This window comes from Macrotis lagotis, chromosome 1, assembly GCF_037893015.1.
Source record: "Macrotis lagotis isolate mMagLag1 chromosome 1, bilby.v1.9.chrom.fasta, whole genome shotgun sequence".
Classification (NCBI taxonomy): domain Eukaryota; kingdom Metazoa; phylum Chordata; class Mammalia; order Peramelemorphia; family Peramelidae; genus Macrotis; species Macrotis lagotis.
This window is the reverse complement of record NC_133658.1, coordinates 632,773,009-632,799,164: the sequence shown is the minus strand read 5'-3', so window position 1 is coordinate 632,799,164 and position 26,156 is coordinate 632,773,009. Positions and strand designations below refer to the sequence as shown.

The window sequence follows — 26,156 nt, the reverse complement described above, 5'->3', positions numbered from 1 at the left end:
TCAATGTCAATATGACCGGTGGTTTACTATAGAATATCTCAGGCATCTCTACTTGGTCCTTTGTGATTTTATATTTTATTGATTACTTAAAGAAATAAATAGTGAATTGCTAAAATTTGCAGATAGTAGAAAGGTGAGAGATATAAAAACATACTAGAAGAAAGACATCAATTTGAAAGAAAGGATTTAGGAAGGTGGGGGCATGGGCTCATGTCTACATATATTTTTTTTGTAATAAGCTTTTTGTGCTTCCTTTTAGGTGCACGAGAGACCAAAGGATCTTGGGGAGGAGAGGCTAGGGTTGAAAAACACATGAAACTTGAGACCCAGTCTTCCTTTATTATAAATTTTCTCTTCAAATGTAGTCCATAAAAATTATTTTGAAAGGAGTTAAAAATTAGCAATCAAGAATTACTCTTCTCATCTAATCAAAGAGTTAGATAAAACACAATTCTCCCCCCACCAGATACAGTAATTTAAAAGAAAGACAAAATCTTCAAGTTCTACCTAGCTAGATACTATGTGTTCCAAAAAATTATTTTGTAAATCCTCTTCTTCTGGAGATCAAGTACTTCCCAGTGTTCACTGAAGCTACTATAGATATTAGAGAATAAAGGCATTAAAGCTTTTCCCTAGTCAGATGAATATATGAAGGAGGTGCCTTTGAAAAGCTTCTAGACAGTAAGCTAATGGAAAACTAAGAGAGCTCATTCTTTTTCCTAAAGAGAACATTGAGCTAAGGACACCAGCTAAAATCAGACACCAGACACAGAGAGAAGCTTCATATCCATAAGTCCAAAAAAGTCATGTCTGCCAGAAATCAGATGACATATGGCATACCATATGCCATCTGGAAATAAACAGCATTAGACTAGTAAAGAACTGGCCCATTCCCTGGTCACATAAGTCCATTATATGTTCTCTATGTATGTGTTCCTTACCATGTGTTCCCTAGATGTATGCCTTCTTCCTCCTTATCATGAGGTTTCTTTTTGAGAATTATTCTCAAATTTATGAGAGAAGTGACTTTCTTGTTACTTTTATCAAATTTATTTACTTTGCACTAATATTTTTTCTCTGCCTGACTGTTAAAAGCAAGGATGCATAAGCTATAATTTTTTAATGACTGGAGATACAAACTGTACCTTGAAATTGGGGTACTTTTCTGGGTTGTTCAATATGTGAGGTGGGAGGTGGGATTGAGTGGGTCTCCTTAGATGCTACATATGGTTAGAGAATTTTTTTAAATTCTCTCTTAAAAGAAAACCTATTTGAATGAGAATTCAGTTAGAATAGCTCCTGCCATCTGAAGAATCACAATTAGAGACCACACAAAGAATAAGCTGAAAGGGAGAAAATGATGCCAATTGACGTGATATCTCTTCTTTGCTTTTATGATCCTTCAAGTTTTAAGTTTAAAAGCTGATGCAAGTGGACACTATGAATAGAGGAATTAAAGCTCTGGGTTGGTAGAACTGGTGGTGGAAAAGGAAGATATAAATCTACCACATTCCAGAAAGATTGAGTATAGACCTATTAGAAAGAGTCCTTTCTTGGTAAAGACTCCTAATGTGAGTATCTGAAAGAAAACTAAGAAAAATCTGGGAGGGAGTTTCCTGTTAAGGAAAGTCTGAAGAAGAATCTCCAAGTAAGAGTACTTTTTTATAAGTATGCCTTGCTATACCCAGCAGTACAAGTTATCTTCTACCAGAAATTCATTAGAATCAAAGTCCCTATTTAGATTTGAATTACATTCTAAAAGTCAACAAAAACTTATGAATAAGCAATTCATATAAAAATTCATATTTTCAAAGACCTTTATCCTTTGGTTGAATGGACATTAAGTAGGCAAAGTATAATAACTATGATCATAACCATAAAAAACATAATCCCCAAAAAAACCCAAAACACCTCTTCATTCTGGCAAAGAACATAAGCACCATCTAAAGAACAAACACTAAATGTTTTACAGAGAAACTAAGTTTCTCACAGGTGATATATACTGACGAGAGAACCTACAGTGAACTTTGTAGAATTAAACCTAATCACTGAACATATGTCTGCTTTTTGTGTTTCCCCAAACTAACTGTTTACACCAGCTCAAAAATAGATATGTGGGTAAAATTAGATCCCCCACAATATATAAAATTGCTTACCTCTAAACTAGCTTCTAAGGCACAAACCAACAAAATAGGGGGATTTGACAGACGATATCCATTGACACCTGGGATTAAATCCAACTCTGAAAAATAAATATGATGATATTTTTAATATTATATGACAAAGAAAGTAATCATGAAAATAGTGGGACTCATGTCCCCACTATTTTTAGTCTGTGAAATAAATATATGTTAGTTTGTTGACCACTAGTAAAAAAAATTTGGAGGATCTATATACATGTATTCTTAGTTGCCACAGAAATTAAATAATCTGACAAGCAGCCAAAAGAATTGCTTGGTCCAATTCATTACAGGTTTCATTCATATAAATTAATAAGTTCATACTAATTCATTGAATTTCTTTTATGTGCTATGAGGAAAATAACGAAATAGAAAATCCAATTTCCATTGTCAAGAATTTTGCTTTGCCAGGAAGATGAAATTTATATACATGTGTGCATTTATGCAAATTTGTATGAATAGAAAAATAATGCACGACATTTTAAAAATCTATTGACATTTTTTTATATTACCTTCATTTCTGAATATGACACCCCTTTTCCTACCCAGTAAATAATTCTTTGTAGCAAAAATGGTGGAATCAAAGAGAAAATAATCAGTTCAGAAAAAATTAATACATCAAACAAATTTGATAATATATAGGATATTCCATTATCATAGACATCACTTCTACAAAAAAGTAAGGGAAGTTTTCTAAATCTTCTCTTACTAATTATAATTATACCAAGTTCAAGGTCTGCTTTTTTGTTCTTTCCATTTATAGTTTCATGCTATTCCAGTTTATAAGAATCCATTATTTTCTAAATACTTCATATTCATTCTTTTTTAAACAATACATTCAGGACTACAAGTAGTTTAACTAGTTTTAGATCTTAAGGAAATGATAGCATGTGTGACAGAAAAAGCACATGGTAACATGTTATATCAGGTCAGAGGCAAATTCATAATGAGATGAGATGGTAAGGCTTTACTGAGGAGCTGAAAGTTGTAGAAATCTTGAAGGATGTCTAGGAATTATATAAGAGAAAGGAAGTACGATAGTGGTAAAAATAAGTTCAATTTTGAGGTTGTTAAAAGACTAGACTTACTAAAAGAGAAGATTGCTTATGTGGTTAAGTAGGTAAAACTAAATTTAAAATAGCACAATGGCCTTATAGGAGATTACCGTGATATTCAGGGTAAAGATTTTAAATGGATAACAGAATTATTGCTTCTCTTAATTAACAAATACTTTTTTTTATCCTGCAGGTTTGTTTAAAAGTGAAAATAATCTGTCTTGTCAAAGTTTTTTCATCTTATAAAAACAGATTGAGTAAAGATCTACTAAATTAAAGAGGAATCAATGTCAAAATAAATTTATTTCTCAAAATCATATTCTGATTTTATCACAAAAGAATGTTTCTAATAAAAAATTTTATAATAAGAACATCAATCTTTGTCTTGGTTTAGTTTTTTGCCTTTGGCACAAGGAGGGAATATATTACATTATTTCTTGAATCCCAGAGTCTTCAATAGATTTTATTAAAAAGAAGTTTAAGGTCTGCTTTGAAAGTGAAAAACAGGGATCAAATTATTTAATAAGTTAGGTTATCATAAGACAAAAATTAAGAAAAACAATCATCATCATCAGTAATATTTGAATACACCTTCAATTTGCCAGTCACTGTGATAAGCACTTTACAAATATTGTCTCATTAATAAAAACAACAATTTTCTATTTAAATAGCTGTCTATTGCATATAGCATTAGGAATTTAAATTATCCTCTCAAATTTCTTAGGAAAGTAAATTATTAGCATGTTACTACTGCAGAGCAAATTTGTTGTTTAAAAATGCATTAACATTAATTATAGTCTTTAAATTAGATCTATGAATTTAAACTAATATTTTGAATGCTATTTTAGTTTATTTTTTAATTATATGCAAAAATACTTTTCAACATTCATCTTTTCATAAATTTTTGATAACCATATTTTCTACTTCTATCCCAACCCTCCCTATGACTCATTACATGAGTAATATGATATATATAAATCAATACTTTTAATTTATAGAAGAGGAAACTGAGTCCTCAGTAACTTAAATGACTTCTTTAAAGTAATATAGCAGGCTACTGGAAGAGTTATTCTCCTAAAAGTCAGCCCCAAGTACTTTCAACCATATCAAACATCATTTTTAGGTAAATAGTTTGATGGATTTACTATCAAAAATAAAATCCTGACCTCATCTCATGTTTCTAAGGCAAATTCATTTAAACCGTGTGAGCTAGAAAATGAGCATTAACAATTAAAAATTTGAGAATGTCTTTCTTTAAAAGGTGGTATCTGAGCTGGTTCTTCAGGGAAGTTAAAATATTCATGTGAAAGGGACAGTGTGATAAAGTGGGCAAAGTTGATTCTTAAAAACAAAGAGTACTGGGTTTGGGTCTTAGTACTGATGCTTACCACTTAAGGAACCATGGAGAAGTCAATCTCTTTTTGTCAATTTCCTTATTAGTAAATTAAGAACAATAATGCAAAATGTATTATCTCACATAGCTATCGAAGGAAAGGTACTCTTTCAATAAATAAAGTAAGAAAGTGTTATAGAAATGTAAGTTATCAATAAAAGAATACACAAGTAAAGTAGAACCAGATTGTTGAGGGCTTAGAAATCCAAATTAATAAAAAAAGACTTTATTTTATAAGCAATGGAAGTCATTGAGGACTGAAAAAAAGTAAGAGGATTAGAACTCATAATTTGAAATTGAATGTAGATTAGAAAGGGAAAAGACTGGGGATAAGGAGACTGGTCATTTACAATCCTCTGGGCATGGATAAGCACTAGGTGAGGGTCACTTGACCTGTCCCACATTCATTGTTGTACTGGAGTCAGCTTATACCAGTTTGAAGGAGTCAACTCTTCAATTTTCATGAAACTGATAAATACTACAAAATAGAAATTTATTTATTATTTTATTGGTTGTCCAGACTTAAGAAAGTGATAGAGGAAAATGTTAATAATGTAGATTAAATTTAAAGCATGTTTATTCAATATGTTCCACCTCCTCACACTTTCTCCCACCAAGATGTAGGTATTAAATATTTATTGCCACATTCCTACACACTCAGTATACCTATGAGTCCAGATAATAAAATGAGAACCTGAGCTAGGGCAGAAATAAAAAAGACAAAGGTAATAAATGTGAAAGACAATATAGCAATAGAATTAATAGGACTTCATATATGATTAAATTTGAGGGGGGGCTAGGGAGAAGTAATTGAAGATGATTCCAAATTTTGAGTTTTTATGTTGGGGTAGAGCTAGTTCATTTAACAAATAGGGAGCTTATTAGTTGGAACAAGCAGAAAAGACCAGTTAGAGCGAAAGATAATAAATTTTAATTCAGATTTGTATTTGAGGCATATCTAGGAAAGGCAACTATATGTGCCTTATACATTGCCTAGGAAAGGCAATTATAAACGGGGTATTGAAATTCCAAAAATTAAGGATAAAGACATAGATCTGATAGTTATTGGTTTAGAAGTTATAGCTAAAATCCTGAGAAGAAATATGATTGTCAAGGGAGAATATCTGGAGACATAGATGAGTATGCTTTTATATGAGGTGGGAAGAAGAAATGACAAAAAGAAACAAAGTGGTGATTAGAGATTTAGGAGAAGAATCATAAATCTATAGTGTTGTGGTCATTATTTATTAACATTAAACAACAGTATGTGCTTTCAGAAATCTCCATTCTTTACTTATTTAAAGATTCTTTGTTTTGGGTGAATCAGAGTGGTAATTAGAAAACAGAAACAAAGTGTTAGAAGGAAAATTTGCTTTCATTTTGAGGACTATGGGTTCTATGTGGATCAAAAAAAGAATGAACACTATATCTTAGGTCATAGAGCAAAGGATTATTTAACAAATTCTGCCTCTCCTGAATTTTTTAAAATATAATCAAAGTGATTCAGACAGAGAATCAATATCAGTGAGTCAATTTGATTCAACTAATGTCTATTGTGCATCTGCTATGTGTGATGGCTAGAAATCTGGGATTCAAAACCGTATGTAAGGGTCGGAGCTGAAATCTGAACACAGATATTTGTATTCCAAAGCAATATCTGCTTTATCTTTTATTATATTGTTATCACTTTAGAATCCAAAATGATTGTTTTAATAAATTCTCAATTACATATTTTTAATTACACTACAAGCAGTTGAAAGATGTTAAAAGTTTCCTAAGAAGTCAGTAGTGGTGCACTAGCTAAACATGTCTTTAGAAGGAGACTTTTTATGAATATCTTAAAGATTGCTAATGAATGACAGTCAGGAAACATTTAGAAAAGTAATTAAGCAATATATTCCTAGTTTCTTTTGTGTTATTTGGTTCTACGTTAAAAAAAACTAACACATTTTTAGCAAATTTCACCTGTAACAAGTGAAGTTTTCTATTAAAATTCATTATGAATAGTTTTCAACATGCAAATTTGAAGCCACTGGTAATATGTTGAATACTTTGTCTCATTCTATATAATCAAATAATGCCAAAAGAAGGAAAATCTTTATGGTGAAATAGTTAACTATGAATCTCAATGAACTCCTTTACAAAGATATAAGAAAATAATAATCTAAATGGCAATAATTCATTAATTTACAAAGCATGACAATATTGAGAATGCTAAGTTTAAAAATGTCCAATGTTCATAACTTTTAATACACTTTGAAAATAGCAGGAATGGGATTTTCTGGGACAGAGACAAGATGGTGGTGCGAAGTTAACATGTTCCTGGAGCTTTTCCTTTACCAAAGATAAATGAAATCTTTGCACTGACATTAAAGCTACAGATCCCATCAATAAAAAATAGAAGACTCAAAGAAATTTTCAATGGTAGACATCATGGAGGATCTTTAGTGAATCTGTCTCTTTGTGGGAAAAGGGGAAGGAGAGGAAAGCAAGCAGGCAGAAAGGCAGAAGAGGAAGGTCCCAATCTCAAATAGTCTGGACCCTGGGAACACCAGGGCAAAAATTAGAACTGGGTTGGGAACAAACCACTTCATAGTCAGAATCTGAACTCAAAGGAGGAAATAAACCTCAGCAAAGGCAAGGCATAGACTACATAGGCAACATCTTGGCCAACAACAAGCCAGGGATCCGACCCAGCCCCAGAACAAAAAACGTTTAGATCTATACTCCCCAGGAACAGAGTTCAAACAAAAAAATATGAGCAAAAAAGCTAAAAGAGTATGCACTATAGTGCACTATAACACTCACTACTTTGCAGGTAAGGCTGATATAATGCCATGTTGGAAGAAGAAATAAGTGAAAAATTATTCACAGGGGAAGTCTCAAAAGAATCTATGAATTGGACTCATATCCAAAATCTCATAGAAGAGCTTAAAAAGAATTTAAAAACCAAAGAAGAAAAGAGAAGAGAATAAGAAAAATGGAAAAAAAAGAGAAATGAGACTCATACAGGAAAATTATGAAAAATTGAACAAAGAAATCAACTCATTTAAAAGTAAACATAACCTATTAGAAAATAATGTAACTCATTAAAAATAAAATTGACTAACTGGAAAAAGAAACATAAAAGTTAATTGAAGAAAATAAAAGCTTGAAATGTAGAATTGAACAAATAGAAACCAATGAATGTATGAAACTATAAGATTTCATCAAACAAAATAAAAATGCTGTAAAAAATTGAAGAAAACAAAAAGTACCTTTTAGGTAAAACAAATGACCTGAAAAATAGATCCAAGAAATATAAGTTACAAATCATTGGACTACTAGAAAGCCTAGAGCATAAAAAGAATCTTGCCAGGAAATTATCAGGGAAAAATGTTCAAATCTGCTAGAACAAGAAGACAATATAGCCAGTGAAAGAATAAACAGGTCTCCTGCAAGAAGAGATACCAGGATAAAAACTCCAAATTGCAGAACTCTCAAATAAATGATAAAATACTGCAAGCAGCACAAAGGAAAGAATTATACAAGACTCAAGAGATTCACAAAAAAGTAAATGAAAAGGGGAAGGAAAACAAAACAAAACAAAACAAATGTTAGTCAAGGCCATCATATTGTATGGAACCCTAAGAGGAAATATAACACTTCTAATTCTTGAGAACTGTACTTCTCTTAATATAATTAAAGGGTCAAATATAATTGAAGAGATTGGACTTAAAGGATATGGGTATGGTTGAGTCTTGTCTCTCGATCGAAGAGTTCCAAAATTGCATCACTATGTTTGAGACAAAGAGCTCTGATGAAAATCAGGGGTGTTTACTCTGAATTTCCTTTAAAGTACTTTAGTTCTGCTGGGCTCACACTTTCTCTGATGATCCTCATTCAATGGTGGTCCTCATTCAATGTCTCCTATAACTTACAAACAACTGTAAAGTTCTTAAATGAGGCAATAAGAGCTTCTCAGTACATAGAGCAAGCTGTGATTCTTATACTTAAGTAAATCAGGCTTGGACTTAATCTACATTTTACTTAATAAGAAGTAAGCACCCTGGTTGGGCAGAAAATATGCTTGGGGCAAGGGGTACAAATAGTTCATGAAATTATTTGGCTTTGGATAATACTTAGGCTCATGAGGATTGTGTGTCCTTAGTGTACTTGAAAAGGCAGTAAGGTAAAATAAGATTATAATTTGATGTAATTCAAGACTCTTGAAAAGTGTACTTCCAGTGAGAAAAAAGAAGGGATGGTACTTGGTGACATTGAAGTGATACTGCTTGTCAAACAATCAAGAAATCAATCTGTGATTGTATGCTGTTAACACTTTGAGCTTATCAAGCAATCAATTAATCAAACTGTGATTGTTGATACATGATTAAGAGTGCTTGAGTAATAAATAACACCAGGTGAAGAGGCACAAAGATTCATAATTTTAGAGGGAGAGAAGGGAGAGTGCAAACACTGAATAAATTCAATTCAATAGATTTGGCCCAGAGAAGGAATAAATTACATTTGGGCTTAAAAATCTATCCTACTCTACAGGGCAGGAACAGGACAGGAAAAGGGAAAGATAAGTGAAGAAAGGACTGGTAAAAGGGAAGATGAAGATTTAAGTGAAAATAAATTGAAAGTTAAATTTAAAAAGTAATCTTAAAGGGGAAAGGGAATAAATCTTTGGTGAGGAGGAATAAGAAGAAAGGAAAGAGAAAAATATAAATCTGGAAAGATAGCATAGAAGGAAATACAGAATTATTGTTTGTCATAAATGTGAATGGTATTAACTCTCCCATAAAATGGAAGTGAATAGCAGAATGGATTAAAAACCAGAATCCTACAATGTGATGTTTATAAGAAACACATCCGAAGCACAGAGATACACAAGAAGTAAAGGAAAAAGGATGGAGCAAAATATCTTTTGCTTCAACAGAAACAAAAATAAATCCAGAGTAAAGTGATCCTGATCTCAGAAAAAGGAAAGGCAAAAATAGATCTCATTAACTGGGATAAAGAAGGAAACTACATCATTTTAAAAGACACCATATGTAATGAAACTACAGCATCACTTAAAATTTTTTTTATTATTGATCATCCATTCCATCCATGTATATTTTGTTACAGAATTTCCTTCTACCATCTGTTCCGACCCCCCTCCCCTCAGCAGCAAACAATCTGGTTATCATTGTACATACATATTTTTGATAAGCATGTTTATAGATTAGTCTTTTTCAGTATGAGAAACTAGGATTAAGGTAAAGAGATACATAAAAGATAATTTTTATCAGGCATTCATCAGATTCTGAAGGGTTTTTGGTTTTGTTTTGTTTTTCTTCCTCTGGATGGGGATGACATTGTTCGTACCCAGTCTGATTGTCCTGGTTCTCTGAACTGTTGAGAGGAGCAGCTTCCATACAGGTTGAACATCTCATTATGTTGTTGTTATTGGGTACATTTTTCTCTTGGTTCTACTCCCTTTGCTCAGTATCAGATCCTGTGACTATTTTCCATGCTTCTCTAGAGTTCTACCATTTATGGTTTCTTATATAACAATAATATTCTATAGTATTCATGTACCATAACTTGTTTAACCATTTCCCCAATTGATGGGCATTCCCTTTAATTTCCAATTATCTACCACTACAAAAAGAGCTTTTATGAATATTTTGGAACATGTGGCACTTTTTCCATTTTTTATTTCTTTTGGATATAGGCCTAGAATTGGAATTTCTGGGTCAAAGTGAATGAACAGTTTTATTGCTCTTTGGGCATAGTTCCATATTGCTCTCCAGAATGGTTGGACCCATTTACAACTCCACCAGCAAAGCATCAATGTCTCAATCCTCCCACAACCTCTCCAACATTGATCATTTTCCCTTTTTCTCATTTTGGCCACTTTGATAGATGTGAGGTGATAACTCATTGCTTTAATTTTCACTTTTCTAATTAGTAATGATTTGGAGCATTTTTATATGATTACATTCAATTGAAAATTGTCTATTCATATCCACTTACCATTTATCAATTGGGGAATGACTTGTAACCTTATAAATTTGATGCAGTTCTCTATATATATATCTTAGAAATGAGACCATTATCAAAGTTCTTAATTGTGAAGATTGTTTCCCACTTTTCTTCTTTTCTTCTAATTTTTGTAGCATTGATTTTAAAAAAACTTGCCAAAAACTTTTTTTTTCTTCCTTTTCTACCCTCCACAGTTTTCATCCTTTTTGAGTTTTCTACAGTCTATACCATTGTTGTATTCTTCTTACTGTGCCATTAATACTCCCTGAACTTTGTCTAAATGCTTAAGATTGTTCATAAATTCTAGTCAATCAATATTGAATATTGGTGTAAAATATTAAATAAAATTTTAGCAATGAAACTATATCAAGTTATTATTAGGATTGTACACCATGCTCAGGTTGGATTTATACCAGGTATGCAGGAATGGTTCAATATTAGGGACACACTAAGCATAACTAAACATATTAATAGCAAAATCAACAGAAATCATAAAATTATCTCAAATGTCAAAGCCTTTGACAAAATACAGTATCCATTCCTATTAAAACATTAGAAAGTTAAAATGGAATTAAATGGAACTTTCTTTAAAATAATAAATGGTCAGACTCTAGAGAAGCATGGAATGACTTAGAGAATCTGATGCTGAGCAAAAGGAACAGAACTAAGAGAACAATGTAAACATTATCAACAACATTGTGAGATGATCAACTTTGATGGAAGCAGCTCCTCTCAGCAGTTCAGAGAGCTAGGACAACCATATTAGACTGGCTATGGACAATGCTATCATCATCCAGAGGAAGAAAAACAAAACAAAACAAAAAACAGAAACCTTCAGAATCTGATGAAAAACACTACATTCACTGACAATGACTTATCTTTTAACACATATGTATATGCACAATGTTAATCTAACTGCTGATGAGAGGATGGGTATGGGGAAGGTAGGGTGGAAGGAAATTTTGTAACTTAAAATATATTTAGGTATATGGATGAATGTTGAAAAACTTTCCTAACATGCATTTTTAAAAATAAAATGTCATTTAAAAAGATAATAGTAAGAATGAGAATATTTCCACAGGACAATGAGATGGTGAAAAGGGTAGAGTGCAAGTCCTGAAGTAAGAAAGACTCATCTTCCTACGTTCAAATCTGGTCTCATACATTTACTAGTTGTGTGAGCCTAGTCAAGTCACTTTACTCTGTTTTCCTTCAATTCCTCATCTGTAAAATGAACTGAAGAAAGGAATGATAAATCATTTTAGTATCTTTGCCAAGGAAAGCACAAATGGGGGCACAAGTAGATGGACACTACAGAAATGATGGAACAATTACTGCTCTTCCATCTCCTCTCCTATTAAGAGAACTTCTTGGTTCCACCTGCTATGCTACAAACCACATGTCAAGGAAGTCACTTGAGTCCTTGGATCTTAGTTTTCTAATCTGGAAAATGAAAATATTGGGCTATATTATTTCTAAGATCAGTTTTAGCTCAATGGCTGTCTTCTACAAATATAGTCAAATGGATTATAATACATATATCCATGTTCAATGTGGTGGTAACTATATATTTTGGGAGAAATTATGGGGAGTAAAGACAGAGAATAAAGTTTCATTAATTTGTAATTGTGTACTGAATATTTCATATTTTTGATAATAGTCCTTTCTACCTTTAAAATATAACTTATTTTTAAATATTATATTAACACCCTTACTTTTTTTAAAATACAGTATGAAGAAAAAAAGAATTAAATTGTCAAAGGGCCTACATCTGGTATATTTTAATACTAAATGAATTTTAAGATTAAGCAAAAACAAACATTACAAATGACATTAAATATACTTACTGTTTTCCATATAAAATCTACTCTCAAGTCTGTGACCAAACCAGCCTATTAACCTAAAATATAAATAATAGCATTTCAAATTATTTCTTTTGACAAAATCCCTAAATAATGCAGTTGCTAATTATGTTTGCCTAAAGAATAAATATATTTAGGATAAAGTAATAAAACACTCAGAAAATAAACTGAATACTTTAAAGATAAAATAAGAAAGTATAATTTATACATATACATATGTATGTGTATATATATATAATACATATATATATATATATATATATATATCTGGAGAGAGAGAGAGAGAGAGAGAGAGAGAGAGAGAGAGAGAGAGAGAGAGAGAGAGAGAGAGAGAGCGCGCCTTTGGATTTTCAATGGAATTTTTATTAAAGATATTATTTATTACTATTATTATTATTATTATTATTATTATATGCTTTACCTGTGTTACCTTTAGAAAAGAAAAAATAATTTAAAAATATTTTCTCTCAGTTTAAAAGCAAAATCAAATGCAAGAATAACTTTCATCATTCTATTTAAAACCACAAAATAAAAATGATTAGTGCAAGAATGAACTTGAAAACCAAGTCCCCAAATAGAAACTCAATGAAAAACAGCAACTAAAATCCATCTCTAAGTATATTAATATTGAATTTTTTGCATTCTCATGCTGACTTTTCTAAGAAAACATATCAAATAATTATTATGTTTATTACTTGCAATAACTTTTCTCATCTTTTACTTTTATGACTAGCATAATTTTGCTTTTTCTTTTCACAGTTTATATTTTTACCCTTCTATTTCATTGTTAAAACTCTCCCATGAAGATAAAGCTATTTAAACCTGTAAAGGCAGATGAAACAAATGTTCAATTGTGACATATTTTTATCCCCTATTGCTCTACATGTATCATCATTTAAAAGATGCATAATTTCATCATTTGGAAACTTCTTTCACTTGCATAGATTGAGATTCTTTCAGACTTTGGCAGATGTTACTTTGGCTGAAAAAAATCTATTATTCAGTAGACAATCTGTAATGGAATACAAAGAACTTAGAAAATGATGATCCTTGGAAAAATAAAATACCTCCCCAAAAGCCTTTTTTTCTTCCTTCTCTATCCTCCACACAGTTTTCATCCCTTTTGAGTTTTCAACATTTCATACTATTTTTGTATACTTCTTATTGTGCCAGTCTTCTTCCTTGACCTTTGTCTAAATCCTTATGATGGCTCATAAATTCTAGTCCTGCTCTGTCTTTCAAGAGAGAGACAGAGAACCCTACCTCCACATGTTGGCTTTCCAGAAATTCAAACTTAACAGATCCAAAACAAACTCAGTGTCTTTCCTTCTAAACATCTAGGGTTTGTGACTTACTATATAAATAATAATAACCATTCATCTTATCTCCGATTCTGGCAATCTTTGAATTATACTTCTCCCATTAATATATAATCAATCAATTGCCTAGTTTTGTTTTTATATCACCTCTCTTTTTTCCATTGTATTCCTCTGTGTAGAACATTCCGGTATAGTCTCTTATGACCATATGTTCAAACTTCATTTGCTTTTTTTTAAAAAAATAATTTTACAGCTAGGTAGCTCAGTGGATAGAGCACCGGCTCTGGAGTCAGGAGTACCTGGTTTCAAATCCAGCCTTAGGCACTTAATAATTACCTAGCTGTGTGACCTTGGGAAAGCCACCTAACCCCATTTGCCTTGCAAAAAACCTAAAAAAATAATTAACTTTTTCGTTTTTATATTGCCTAGATTTTCCCCATGAATTCCTCATCTTGATCCTCTGAGAGAGCTATACTTTATAAAAAAATTTAAACGGGGAAAAGAAAAAATAAATCAGCAAAAGCAATTAATGTTGTCAAAAAATCTGACATGATATGTTATATTCCATTCTCATAGAACCTAATCTCAACAAAAGAATTACACTTTAGTGTAATCATTTGTCTTCTTTGTGGTCAATTTTTTTCTTCATTATTTCAAAACATTCAATTTTTCAATTGCTTTGTTGTTCTTTTAATTTGCATTGTTAAAGTCATTGTACATATTCTTTTATTGGCTCTGCTTATTTCACCTTGCAATATCAGTTCTTGTAAGTCTTTCTATGAATTTCTGTGTTTAACATAGTAATTGCCATTTCTTATACAATAGGAATATGTGCCATGACATTCATTTACTGCAGTTGTAGCCACTTCCAGTCAATGGAAACTTTTGTTTTCATTTTTTTGCTCTCAAAAAAAGTGCTAATCTATCTATCTATCTATCTATACATTTCTTTTTGAAAATGAATATTTAGAAATTGAAGTAATTGAAGTAATTCTTGGTCAAAATATATGGAAGTTTTAGCCAGTTTTTTTGCACATTCAAAACTGCCTTCCAAAATGGTTGTATTCATTCACATTTCAAAGAATACTATAGTATTAATTATTGAGAATCCACAACCTTCTAATATTGATTAGCATTATTTTAACAGGCTCTGACAAAATTGTGACTGTGTATAAAACCTTCTAGTATTTGTCATTCTTAGTTTAGGAAGAGAAGAAACCACTTTGTGGTCAAAGATGGGGTGTATTTATGCAGAAATCTGGAGGAGGAAGATGAGAGAAGGAAGAAGCAATGGTAGTCTCACAGGAATTGCAATGGAAAAGATCAGGACTTGGTGCTGACCACTTTATAGTTTACTTCTGTAAGACCATGAGGCATGACTTCCATCTTGAAGGAAGTGTGTGTTACTGTGTATATTTTTTTGAACATGCTTGTCTACCCAGGAATAAGAGCAAGAAGAGAAAATAAGTTAAAGGAAGAATAAAGGAACAATAGGAAAGCCCTGTCCCACTGTCTTGTTTGTTTGTGCATTTTTAATGCATTCTATTTCAAGAAATGATTATATTATTTCTCATTAATAGCTATTATCTGACCTATCCTTGTGAGAACATGTGTCTATTTGTTTGTAGCTTAAGGGTACCAAACAAGCCACATGAGAGAGAAGTACCTTTGCTAGTACAGGACTAGAAGTTGAAGTTGAAGCCAGTTGTTAAGAGTTTGGCTTTCTGACTGAAGGCATGAGCACAAGTAAATCCATAATTTCTTAAATACAGACTCATTTTAAACTTGATCAAAAATCTACTTTAAAGACATGACTTGGGGCAGGTAGGTGGTGTAGTGGATAAAGCACCAGTCCTGGAGTCAGGAGTACCTGGGTTCAAATCTGGTCTCAGACACTTAATAATTACCTAGCTGTGTGGCCTTGGGCAAGCCACTTAACCCAATTTGCCTTGAAAAAAAAAGACATGACTTGAATGACATCATCTTTTATCATCTTTGACAATTTACAGGGTATGAGGTAATACCTTAATTGTAATTTTTTATTATTGATTTGAAATATTTTATAAGGTTTTAAGCGGTCTATAATTATTCTGAAGACATTCATATTTTGACTATCCACTGGGTATAATATTTATTTATATTAGTTGTCATTATCTCTTAAAATTAAAACACTTACCAGCAAAAAATGATAGAGTCTTCACTATTACCATGATTCCCTTTTTATAATACTTGATGCATTTTGTTTATGTAAAGTGGGTTCAATATTATGTAACAAAATAATCTATGTACCCTTTTGTAATTGTCCCAATTTCTTCTTTGGTGAGAAAATAATTTCCTGCCCCAAAATATGAAAGGTATGTACTCTGCTATTTTTTTGATATAATCATCAATTCTCTGGTCAATTGTCCGTTTTGAATTTATTGTAGAATATGATGTGTTGTTAATCTAAGCCTAGTTTCCACCAGATTGAATTCTAATGTATCTAGTGGTTTTGAAGAGATGGAGTTTTTTCCTAAGTAATTTATTGAAGGTGGAATTTATTGAACATTAACTTGAGTTCCAGATTTCTAATTCTTTCTTGCCTAATATGTCTCCCCAATCTTCTTTTCTACTTTATAATCAAGACCAAATAGTTTTGCTGATTGTTATTTTCTAAAACAGTCTGCTATCCATTTCCTGCTCTCCATTCTTTATTTCTTTTCCCTTTTTTCATTATTTTTCTTGATTTTTTAAGCTTACTAATTCTTTTAAATGAACTAGCTCTCTAAAGTACCTTTTTATCTAGCTCTCTAAAGTATCTCTTTCATAATTTGGCAAAAAATCACAACTGTTAATTATTAGATTATTATATCATTCTTTTATATTTGGTATTGTCTAGCCACGATTACTGAATTTTCCCTCCATCTGTTTAAAATATCATTTATTTCTTTAAGGAGAATTTTGCAATTGAATTTATAAAAGCGTTGAATGTGAGATGATAGATTCTCAAGTATGTTTGCATTTTGAATGTATTTTGAATAGAACTTCCATATCCACTATTCCATATGATATTTTACTATTATCAACAAAACTATAGGTTATTATAGACTGATTTTTATAGTGCAACTTTATTGAAGCTATTATCTCAATTAAATTTTTTGGATTTTTAGAATTTTTTAAGTAAGATTTCAGCAAATAACATTCATTGCTTTCTCATGACATTATTCTTGCTAGTGTTTTTTAAAAGTTATATAAAATGGGACAGCTAGCTGGCATAGTAGATAGAGCACTGGCCCTGGAGTCAGGAGGACCTGAGTTCAAATCCAGTCTCAGACAATAATTACCTAGCTGTGCGACCTTGGGCAAGTCACTTAACCCCATTGCTTTGTAAAGAAAAACCCAAACAAAAACAATATTAAAATGGAAGCAGAGAGAGAGAAGGGCTAATTTTGCCCTTGTATTTATTGGGAAGGCTCCTATGGTACTTCCACATGATACTTGCTTTTGATTTTCATAAAGATATATTTTATGACTAAACTTATTATACCTTGTAGAATTTTTAACATAAACAAAAGTTGTACATGGTCAAAGATTTCTTCTGCAATGGGATAAGTATATCATTTTTAGAGAGCTTTGTTTTTAATGAGATTTAATTTGTTAATTATTTTCCTAATATCAAAATATCTTTATATCTTAATTATCATAGTAATGATTTCTTGGATAAATTGCTGTAGTATTTTTACCAGGATTATATTTTAGAAACTTGAACCAATATTCATTAATGATGCTCTCTCTATATATGTTTTTCTCTCTGTGTTTCTCTCCTCCCTTTCCTGATTTAAATACTTAATTGTTAGGTTATTTATGTCTCTTCTGACACTACCTGTGTTACTTTGGGAAAGTTGCTTGTGGCCTCAGGGCTAGGGGAGAGAAGTCAGGAGCTTTCTTAAGTTCTCCCAGGTTTCCCTCAGAAACAACATTAATCAAGCCCCTTAACAGATTTTGGAGAGACAGAACCCACAAAAGAAAAGAGTGGAACAACTTCCAGCAAGGTCTGTTTTGCATAGTGTGTGAGTGTACCAAGGGCAAGGAATGGAATACCAGTCCAGGGGCAGTGGGTAAAGGCAGGGACCACACAGAAATTCTCATCTATAGGAAATCTCCAGTGGAAACCCATGGACTCCAGGTTCAGCAGGTTAACTACACAACAGGCCAACCGGAAGAACTACAACAGAGTTACCCAGTCCCCCATTCAATTGATTGCACTGAATAGTCCAGTCCAGAAATCAAGTTGCTATAGTTCCAAACCTGGAAGACCTTAACTTAGTGAGCAAGTTACTTGCTTTCCCAATACTTTCTTTGGAGATAAGGATGGACAAAACATTAAAAAGATGATGACAGAAAAAAACACTACATATCAAGCTAATAGAGAATATGAATTGGCTTTCACTTCAAAAAGACTTCTAGGAAGAACTCAAAAAGAATTTTAAAATAAAGTAGAAAAACTGGAAAAGAAATGCTTGAAAAATTCTACATCTTGCTAAAGGAAAATCAGCAATTGAAAGGTGAAAACAAATCCTGTAAAAATACAATTGGGCAAAGAAAAAAACCAAATGGAAAAATATAACAGCTTCTTTAAAAATAAAAATTGATAAATTGTAAAAGGAATTGCAAAATTAATTTCTTGAAGGATTGGCTGAAGGATATGAAGGCTAATGTCTCTAGGAGACATTAATAATCAGACAAGCAAAATAAAACAAATGAAAAAATTGAAGAAAAATATAAAATATCTCATTGGAAAAACAACTGACCTAGAAAATAGATGCAGAAGAAATAATTATTGTTCTACCTAAAATCCATGATCAAAAAAGAAAACATCTTTCAAGAAATCATCAAGGAGAACTGCCCAGCTATCCTAGAACCAGAGGACAAAATAGTCATTGAAAGAATTCTCCAAGCACCTCTTAAAAATGATCCCAAAATGAAAATGTCAAGGAATACTATAAGCAAATACAATATCAAATCAAGGGAAAAATCCTGTAGGCAGTAAGAATGGAGCAATTTAAATAGGAAGGAGCCAAGTCAGGATGAAAGCATAAAAATTAAAGGATTGAAGGTCCTGGAAAATGACATTCTGGATGGCAAAGGAGCTTGGATTACAACCAAGAATCAACTACCCAGCAAAATTGAGCATATTCTTTCAAAGGAAAATGGACATTTAAAAAAATAGGTGATTTTCAGATTTTCTTGATGGAAAAAATGAGTATAACAGAAAATTTTATCTTCAAACAGTATTCAAGAGGTAAATAAAATGATAAATATGGGCAAAATCATGGGGGACAAGACTTCAGAAAAGTCTGGAAATACTTGCATGAACTGATGGTAAGTGAATTGAGCCGAACCAAAAGAACATTGTACACACTAACAATAATATTGTATGATGATCAACTATGATAGACTTGCTCACTTCAGTAGTACAATAATCAAAGAAAATTCTAAAGGATCAGTGATGTCTAATAAATCCACTTGTGATGCATAATACCACTATGTAATCTGAATCCAGAGCATAGTTTATTATTTTCAATTTTTGAAAGTTGTTCTATGAATTGTGCTTTTATTTATTTTTGATTTGATTCTCCTTTCACAATGTGATTAATATGGATATATGCTTAACATAATTATACTTGTTTAAGTTATATTAGGTTTCTTTCTGTCAGGGAGAGGAGGGTGGCGAGGGAGGGAGAAATATGTGAAAATGAAAAGTACAAAAATATGAATGTTGAAAAGTATCTTTGCATGTGACTAGAAAAATAATTTAAAAGTATTTTTAAAAAAGAAAGGGTTGGGGTGGCTAGGTGGCACAGTGGATAGAGCACAGGCCCTGGAGTCAGGAGTACCTGAGTTCAAATCCGGTCTCACACACTTAATAATTACCTAGCTGTGTGGCCTTGGGCAAGCCACTTAACCCCATTGCCTTGCAAAAACTAAAAAGAAAAAAAAAGAAAGGACTGAGCAAGATAGTCTCTGGGATCTCTTCCAGCTCTATGATCCCAGGTACTCATTTTAGATATGTATAGATGAAGCTTGTTAGCCTTGATTTTTTTCCTCCCTCACCTCTTAACCTCTTGTACCTGATCATCAAAATTATCTTGAAGTTCAAGAAGGAAAGGTGTACTGTGTCCAAAAGCATCTTTGACAAGTATAGAAAAGATACTGCCTTAGCTCCTGCTGAGTTAGTAATAAAACTGATAATGAAAATGGTCAGGATAAATGAGATGAGTAAGAATGTCTGTGATTAAATCTCTAGCTATGGAATCAGAAAAATATCTAGATAGAATTCAAGACAGAGGATGGCAAATATGTGAGGTGACTAGAGGAACAATGTTAGAGGTTTTATAGTGTATCAGAGAATACAGATAATAGGTTTTTCATGATCATATTTTTTAAAATGTATTGGACTACCTTACACCTATCAGATTGGCTAAAATGACAAAAAAATGGAAAAATGATGTGCTGGAGGGAACATTAATTCATTATTGGTGGAGTTGTAAACTGATCTAACCACTCTGGAGAGCTATTTGGAACTATGCCAAAAGAGCATCAAAACTGTGTATACCTTTTGATCCAGCAATAGCACTATGAGGTCTATATCCCAAAGAGATCCTAAAAAGGGGAAAAAGCCACATGTACAAAGATATTTATTGAGCCTCTTTTTATAGTGACAAAGAATTGTAAAATGAGAAAATATCCTTCAATTGTGGAATGGTAAACAAATTTTGGTATGTGAATGAGATGTAGTACTATGTTCTCTAAGAAATCATGAGCAAGCAGATTTCAGAAGTCTGGAAAGACTTACATGAGCTGATGCTGAGTGAAGTGAGAAAAATCAGGAGAACATTGTACACATTAATAGCAATGTTGCATGATGATCAACTATGTTGGACTTAGCTCCTCTCAGCAGTTCAGTGATCAAAGACAATTCTAAAAAATGTAAGGGAAAATACCACTGATATGCAAAGAAAAAATTGTAGTGTCTGAATGCAGAACAAAACATACTATTTTCACTTTTTAAAACTTGTTTTGTTTTTCTTTCTTATTTTCCCCTTTAGTTCTGATCTTTCTCTCATATGACTACTACGGAAATATGTTAAAAATGATTGTACATGTGCAACCTATATCAGATTACTCACTGTCAAGAAGAGGGAGAGACATAAAATAATATAGAACACAATAGGTTACACAATATGTTGAATAATATGTTTGCTTGTAATTGGAAAAATAACATTAAAAAAGACATTTATTTAGAAGTGAATTTACATTAATGTAAATGTTTGCTTGTTAAGTTGATACTTTTAATTCAACTCAATAAGGTAACATTTAAGTATATCCATGTAAGTTTAGAATTATAATTGAAAATTTGTGATGTGACATTATTTCAGAAATTCAGAAATTAAACAAGTATGACATGCTTTTTATGGGAAGGATCTGTAGAAGGCACTGGAGATTCAAAAGAAAAATGAAGCTTCCCTCCTGACAAGAATTTTACGGTTTATTGGAGAGATAGAAATACACAATTAAGTAAGTGGAAAGTATGCTGTGCACTAAATAAGTAAATTTAGAGTAGAAAGGGCACTTTAAAATATTTTTAAATTTTCTGATTCTTCTAATTATCATATGCAAATTGAAAAAAGTTCCAATAAAAATTTAACATATGAACAAATTTTGAGTAAAGATGCAATCAATTATGGTGAATTGGTTGTTGCACTAATTAAGTAACTCAAGGTTTTGTGCAAGTCACTTAATCTATTTCAGAAACTTGATCTGCCAAATGAAATACTAGATGATGTCTAACTTGTTTTTATTTCTCTCTCTATTATTCTGTGTCTTTATTTGTTGAATAGTTACTATGTATCAAGCATTATGAATTTTGCTGGTCATTACATTTGAGATTCTTGTATATATTAAAAAGAACATTTGTCTTGAAAATATGTTTTAACTACATCTCTTATACTTTTTACCTAACCTTGGATGAGTCATTTCATTTTTCTGGATTTCATTTTTATCATCTGGAAAATGGAGATACTAATGTTTTCATGACCAATAATGTTTCCATGAGCTATATTTTAGAAACATTAAAGTGCTATAAAATTATCATTTGCAAACATATACCTCAAATAATGAATGTGATTCTGTTTCTTTAATAATAGACCATGACTCCAAATATTTAAATTGCTGCTAGACATTCAATATCAATATACTTCTTTGAGTTTTTACAAAGTCTAAAAGAACATTTTTAGAATATAAGATAAATTAAAGTAACTTTTATATTCCCTATTTCTGAAATTCCTTAAATTTATATATTTTTGTAATTGCAAAGAAAAATGTATATGTCAACACACAGTTTTCCCTTTTTAGATGAATGATTTTAATTTGAACTTATGCCAATTTGCTTCTCTATAGCAAAGTTGATTTTTGGCCTCATGAATTTATTATTTATAAAAATTGAAGTGGGATAAATTTAAATTTTATTTTTTGAAGAGATTTTGTAAATCAGGGTAATGATATGCATGCATTTGAAGGGAAAATATTAGCCATCTTCAAAACCAAATGGTCATTCATAGACATTCTAATAACTAATACATTCAATTAGAACTATAATTCTTTATGAATTTAAAAATTAAGGGAAAGTTTTTTATATTTTTTATCCAAAGATGGAACTAAGTATTTATTGAGAAATTAGTAAATTATTGCATTGGTGGTGATAAAGTCACTTGCTGTTTTATGTGTTCAGTTTGAATAAGTCTAGAAATTCTGAAAGATGCAAAGATTTGGAGTCTAAAATTTAGATGGGAATCATACATAAGTTTTCCTTACAGTTTCCTCATATATAAAATAAATCAAATGGTCTATGTGGTGCTCAGGCCCTTTAGCTTTAAATCTATTATCATATACATTTCTTGCTAATTTGGCAAGTCTTATTCAAATGAATGGAAAAAATCATCGCAATTAATTTCATTATAATGAATAGGTAATTAAGAGTAAAATTCTGACCAATAGCTTGTTCTTAGTAAAGGGATTGATGATTTATTTTTCTTTAGGGAATTGTTAGATTGTTTTTTAATAGTTTTCTATTTTAGATCTTTTATGTGAGAATTTAAAAAAATAATGTTTTATTTTCTGAATTTTTAATGTTTCAGCGAACACTTTCAAAAGCTATAAACTTAGTATAGGAAAGGAGGTGGTACAATGGATCAAGTGCTAAAGTTTTTGCAGTTTCTGATTTGAAGAGAGGAAGTTGTTACTGGTAGTAATGGTGTTGAGTTGTTACAGTCATTTTTGACTTTGTGATCCCATTTGTCGCTTTATTTTTTTTTCTAGCAAAGACACTAGAGTGATTTGTCAGTTCCTTTCCCAATTCATTTTACAGATGAGGAAAGTAAGGCAAACAGAGTGTGGTGAGCTGTCCAGGGTCATGCAGTTTGTAAGAGTCAGAGATCATATTTAAACTTAGGAAGCTGAGTCTTCCTAACTAGCTCACCTAGAATTCTAATTCTGTCTCAGTTACTATTCTTCTCTGTGGCTCTAGGCAAATCATATAACTTCTTTATGCCTTGGTGTCCACATCTTTAAACAAATTACACTCACCTCACATAGTTGTTGTGAAGAGTAAATTGAATTACTTATATAACGTATTTTGCAAAGTACTATAAAAATGTTCATTCTTTTTTATTACTAGCTATGTGACCATGGGCTAGTTATTTAATCTCTGTCTTAGTTTCATCCTTTGTGAAATGAAGATAATAATCGCATCTCACTGCCATGGTTGTGAAGATAAAATGAAATAAGGCTTACAAAATACTTTTAAGCATTAAAGTACTATAGAAATGGTATCTATTATTACCATTATTGGCACAATATAGGTATAATTAGTCTTTAATACTAAGAGTATTTTGTATGAAAAAGTCTAAAATTACTTATTTAGCCTTTTACATGACAAGCAAAATTTATGTATGTATGTATGTATGTATGTATGTATGAGTTATTGACAGTTTAGTATGGAAAAAGAAGTGGCAAAGACTTTCTGTATGAGTCCATTGGTATAGGGAACTCCCAGGTAAGAAAACCTTTCTACTAATGCAAGTTGGATCATTTTTGCAGTTTAAAGGCTTGGAGATCTGACAAGGGCATGAAGAATTTAAGTACCTCAAGGAAGATCAGTGATAACCAGAGAAAAATGAAAGTAAGAAGAGGAATGGGGGTCTTCTCTAATTATTACAAATGGACTTTTCAAGTAGTTTAGCCACAGAAGAGAGAAGAGATTTAAGATGAGAGGTAGTGGTAGATCAAATGAGGGTTTTTTGAGAATGGGGCAAATAAAGACATAGTCATAAACAATGGAGAGACTCATAATGTGTGAGTCAAGATAATAGAGGAGAAACTAGATGAAAATGTGGAAAAGAGTGGCATTACCAGTTTATGTAAAGAGACTTGCCTTAGGAAGAAGAAGGTCTGTCTTTTCATGGAAGACATAGGTAAAGTAAGGGAGAGTGACAGAAAGCATCTAAAGGAGATAAGATAAGGAGGCGAGAAGAGTTAGCTCTCAGCAAATGGTTTTAATTTTTTCAGTGAACTATGAAACAAGGTTATCATCTAAGAGAATGGGAGAGAGGAGGGGAAAGAGTCATGGGAATTTTTGAGAACAGATAAAATGTTTTGGAAGAGTTATTGTGGTAAATGGGTTAGTAAATTTATTAGGGAGGTGTGAAAGGACTGCTGTTCCATCTGTGAAAGACCAATTGAGCCTATATAGCATAAATATGTAGTATATCCAGTCAGCATGTTTCACAACTTCTTCCTTGGTTCTTCTACCTCTCTGATTTGTCAACTGGTGATGATGATAGCCTAAGACTGGGGTTTTGAAAGTGAAGATCTTTGATAGAATAAAGGAGGAAGGGGCTTGAGTGAAGAGGCATAAGTAGACTACTGGTTTACCAAGAAATCAAACTAAGGAAGAAGAGTGTGGGTAGCATAGGGGTTTGAGGACTGTAGGAATTGAAGGTCTAAATGTGTGGAGTTGCAAGGCACAGGGAAGGGAGGATTGATAACATAATGATCAGATAAAGGAATTTAAGGGTTTGTAGACCAGTTGTGGATTACAGGAAGATAAAGAGCAGGACTTTATGTGTAGTTATGATGGGTTAGAGTAATAGCTCACAGGAACTGAATAAACTGAGGATTTGAGGGGTTACGTTATTTATTAATTTATTTATTTTTGGTTAATATGACTTTATTTATAAATTACTAAAGTATTCTTGATTAAGAGTAAACATAATATCCCTTACCCCACAAAAATATAGAACCTTATGAGAAATAACATAAAAGAAAGAGAAAAATATGTTTTTTCAGTCTGTGTTCTGATACCTTCAGCTCTGTCTTGGATGGATCACTTTCTCTATCATAAGTCCATCACAGTAATTACTTCCACAGTTGCTGTCTCTGATTGTAATTCCCTCCATCCATTCCTCCCCACTACCATCTATTATATGTTCACTCTCCTTTCACTCTGTCCCTCTTCTAAAATGTGCTGTTGGGTAGCTGAGTGGCACAGCGGACAGAGCACCAGCCCTAGGGTCAAGAGGTCTCAAGCCCATATACCACCTCAGAGACCCAGCAATCACCCCGGCCCATGGTCTCACACAGGCCATCCAATCCCAGCAAAAAGTAAAACAAAAAACAAAAAACGTTACAAAAAAAAAATTGTGTTATATCTGACTATTCTCTCCTATGATATATCCTCTCCTCTATCACCCACATTCTCCCCCTTGCCCCTGTCCCCCTTCTCTCCTTTTTACTCTAGATGTTTATCACCTATTGAATGAGTATGCTGTTTCCTCTCTGAGCCATTTCATTTTTTTTAGGTTTTTGCAAGGCAATGGGGTTACGTGGCTTGCCCAAGGCCACACAGCTAGGTAATTTTAAGTATTTGAGGCAGGATTTGAACTCAGGTACTCCTGACTCCAGGACCAGTGCTCTGTCCAATGAGCCACCTAGCCACCCCCTCTGAGCCATTTCTAATGAGAGTGAAGGTTCCCTCATCCCCCCTCACCTTCCCCCCTTCCATATCATTGCAAAAGTTTATTGCAAAAAAAAATAACATTTGTATGATATATCTTGGCCTATCCCACCTCTCCTTTCTCTTACTACCAGTACCTTTCCCTTTTAGCCATTGGCTCCATTTTTACTATATATTATATTTTCAAATTAAGCTCTCTCTTGTGCCTCATCTATAAAGCTCCTTCTACCTACTCTATTAAATGAGAAAGTTCACATGAGTATTATCATATCACTTTTTC

At 32.1% G+C, this 26,156-nt stretch overlaps 1 protein-coding gene across 6 annotated transcripts in view; it reads right to left on the bottom strand.

Annotated features, from left to right (window-relative positions):
• The window catches only part of KYNU (kynureninase), a 179,242-nt gene that overhangs the window by 10,015 nt on the left and 143,071 nt on the right, over window positions 1-26,156 (bottom strand). For 4 of the 6 annotated variants that reach the window (XM_074215084.1, XM_074215085.1, XM_074215083.1 and 1 more), the window contains 2 exons: window positions 12,491-12,543; window positions 2,157-2,242 (listed from right to left, as the gene is read on the bottom strand). In XM_074215084.1, coding sequence (XP_074071185.1) covers window positions 2,157-2,242; window positions 12,491-12,543 — 139 coding nt within the window. The remainder of the gene's footprint in view (window positions 1-2,156; window positions 2,243-12,490; window positions 12,544-26,156) is intronic. The other 2 variants (XM_074215087.1, XM_074215088.1) reach the window with 1 other exon arrangement.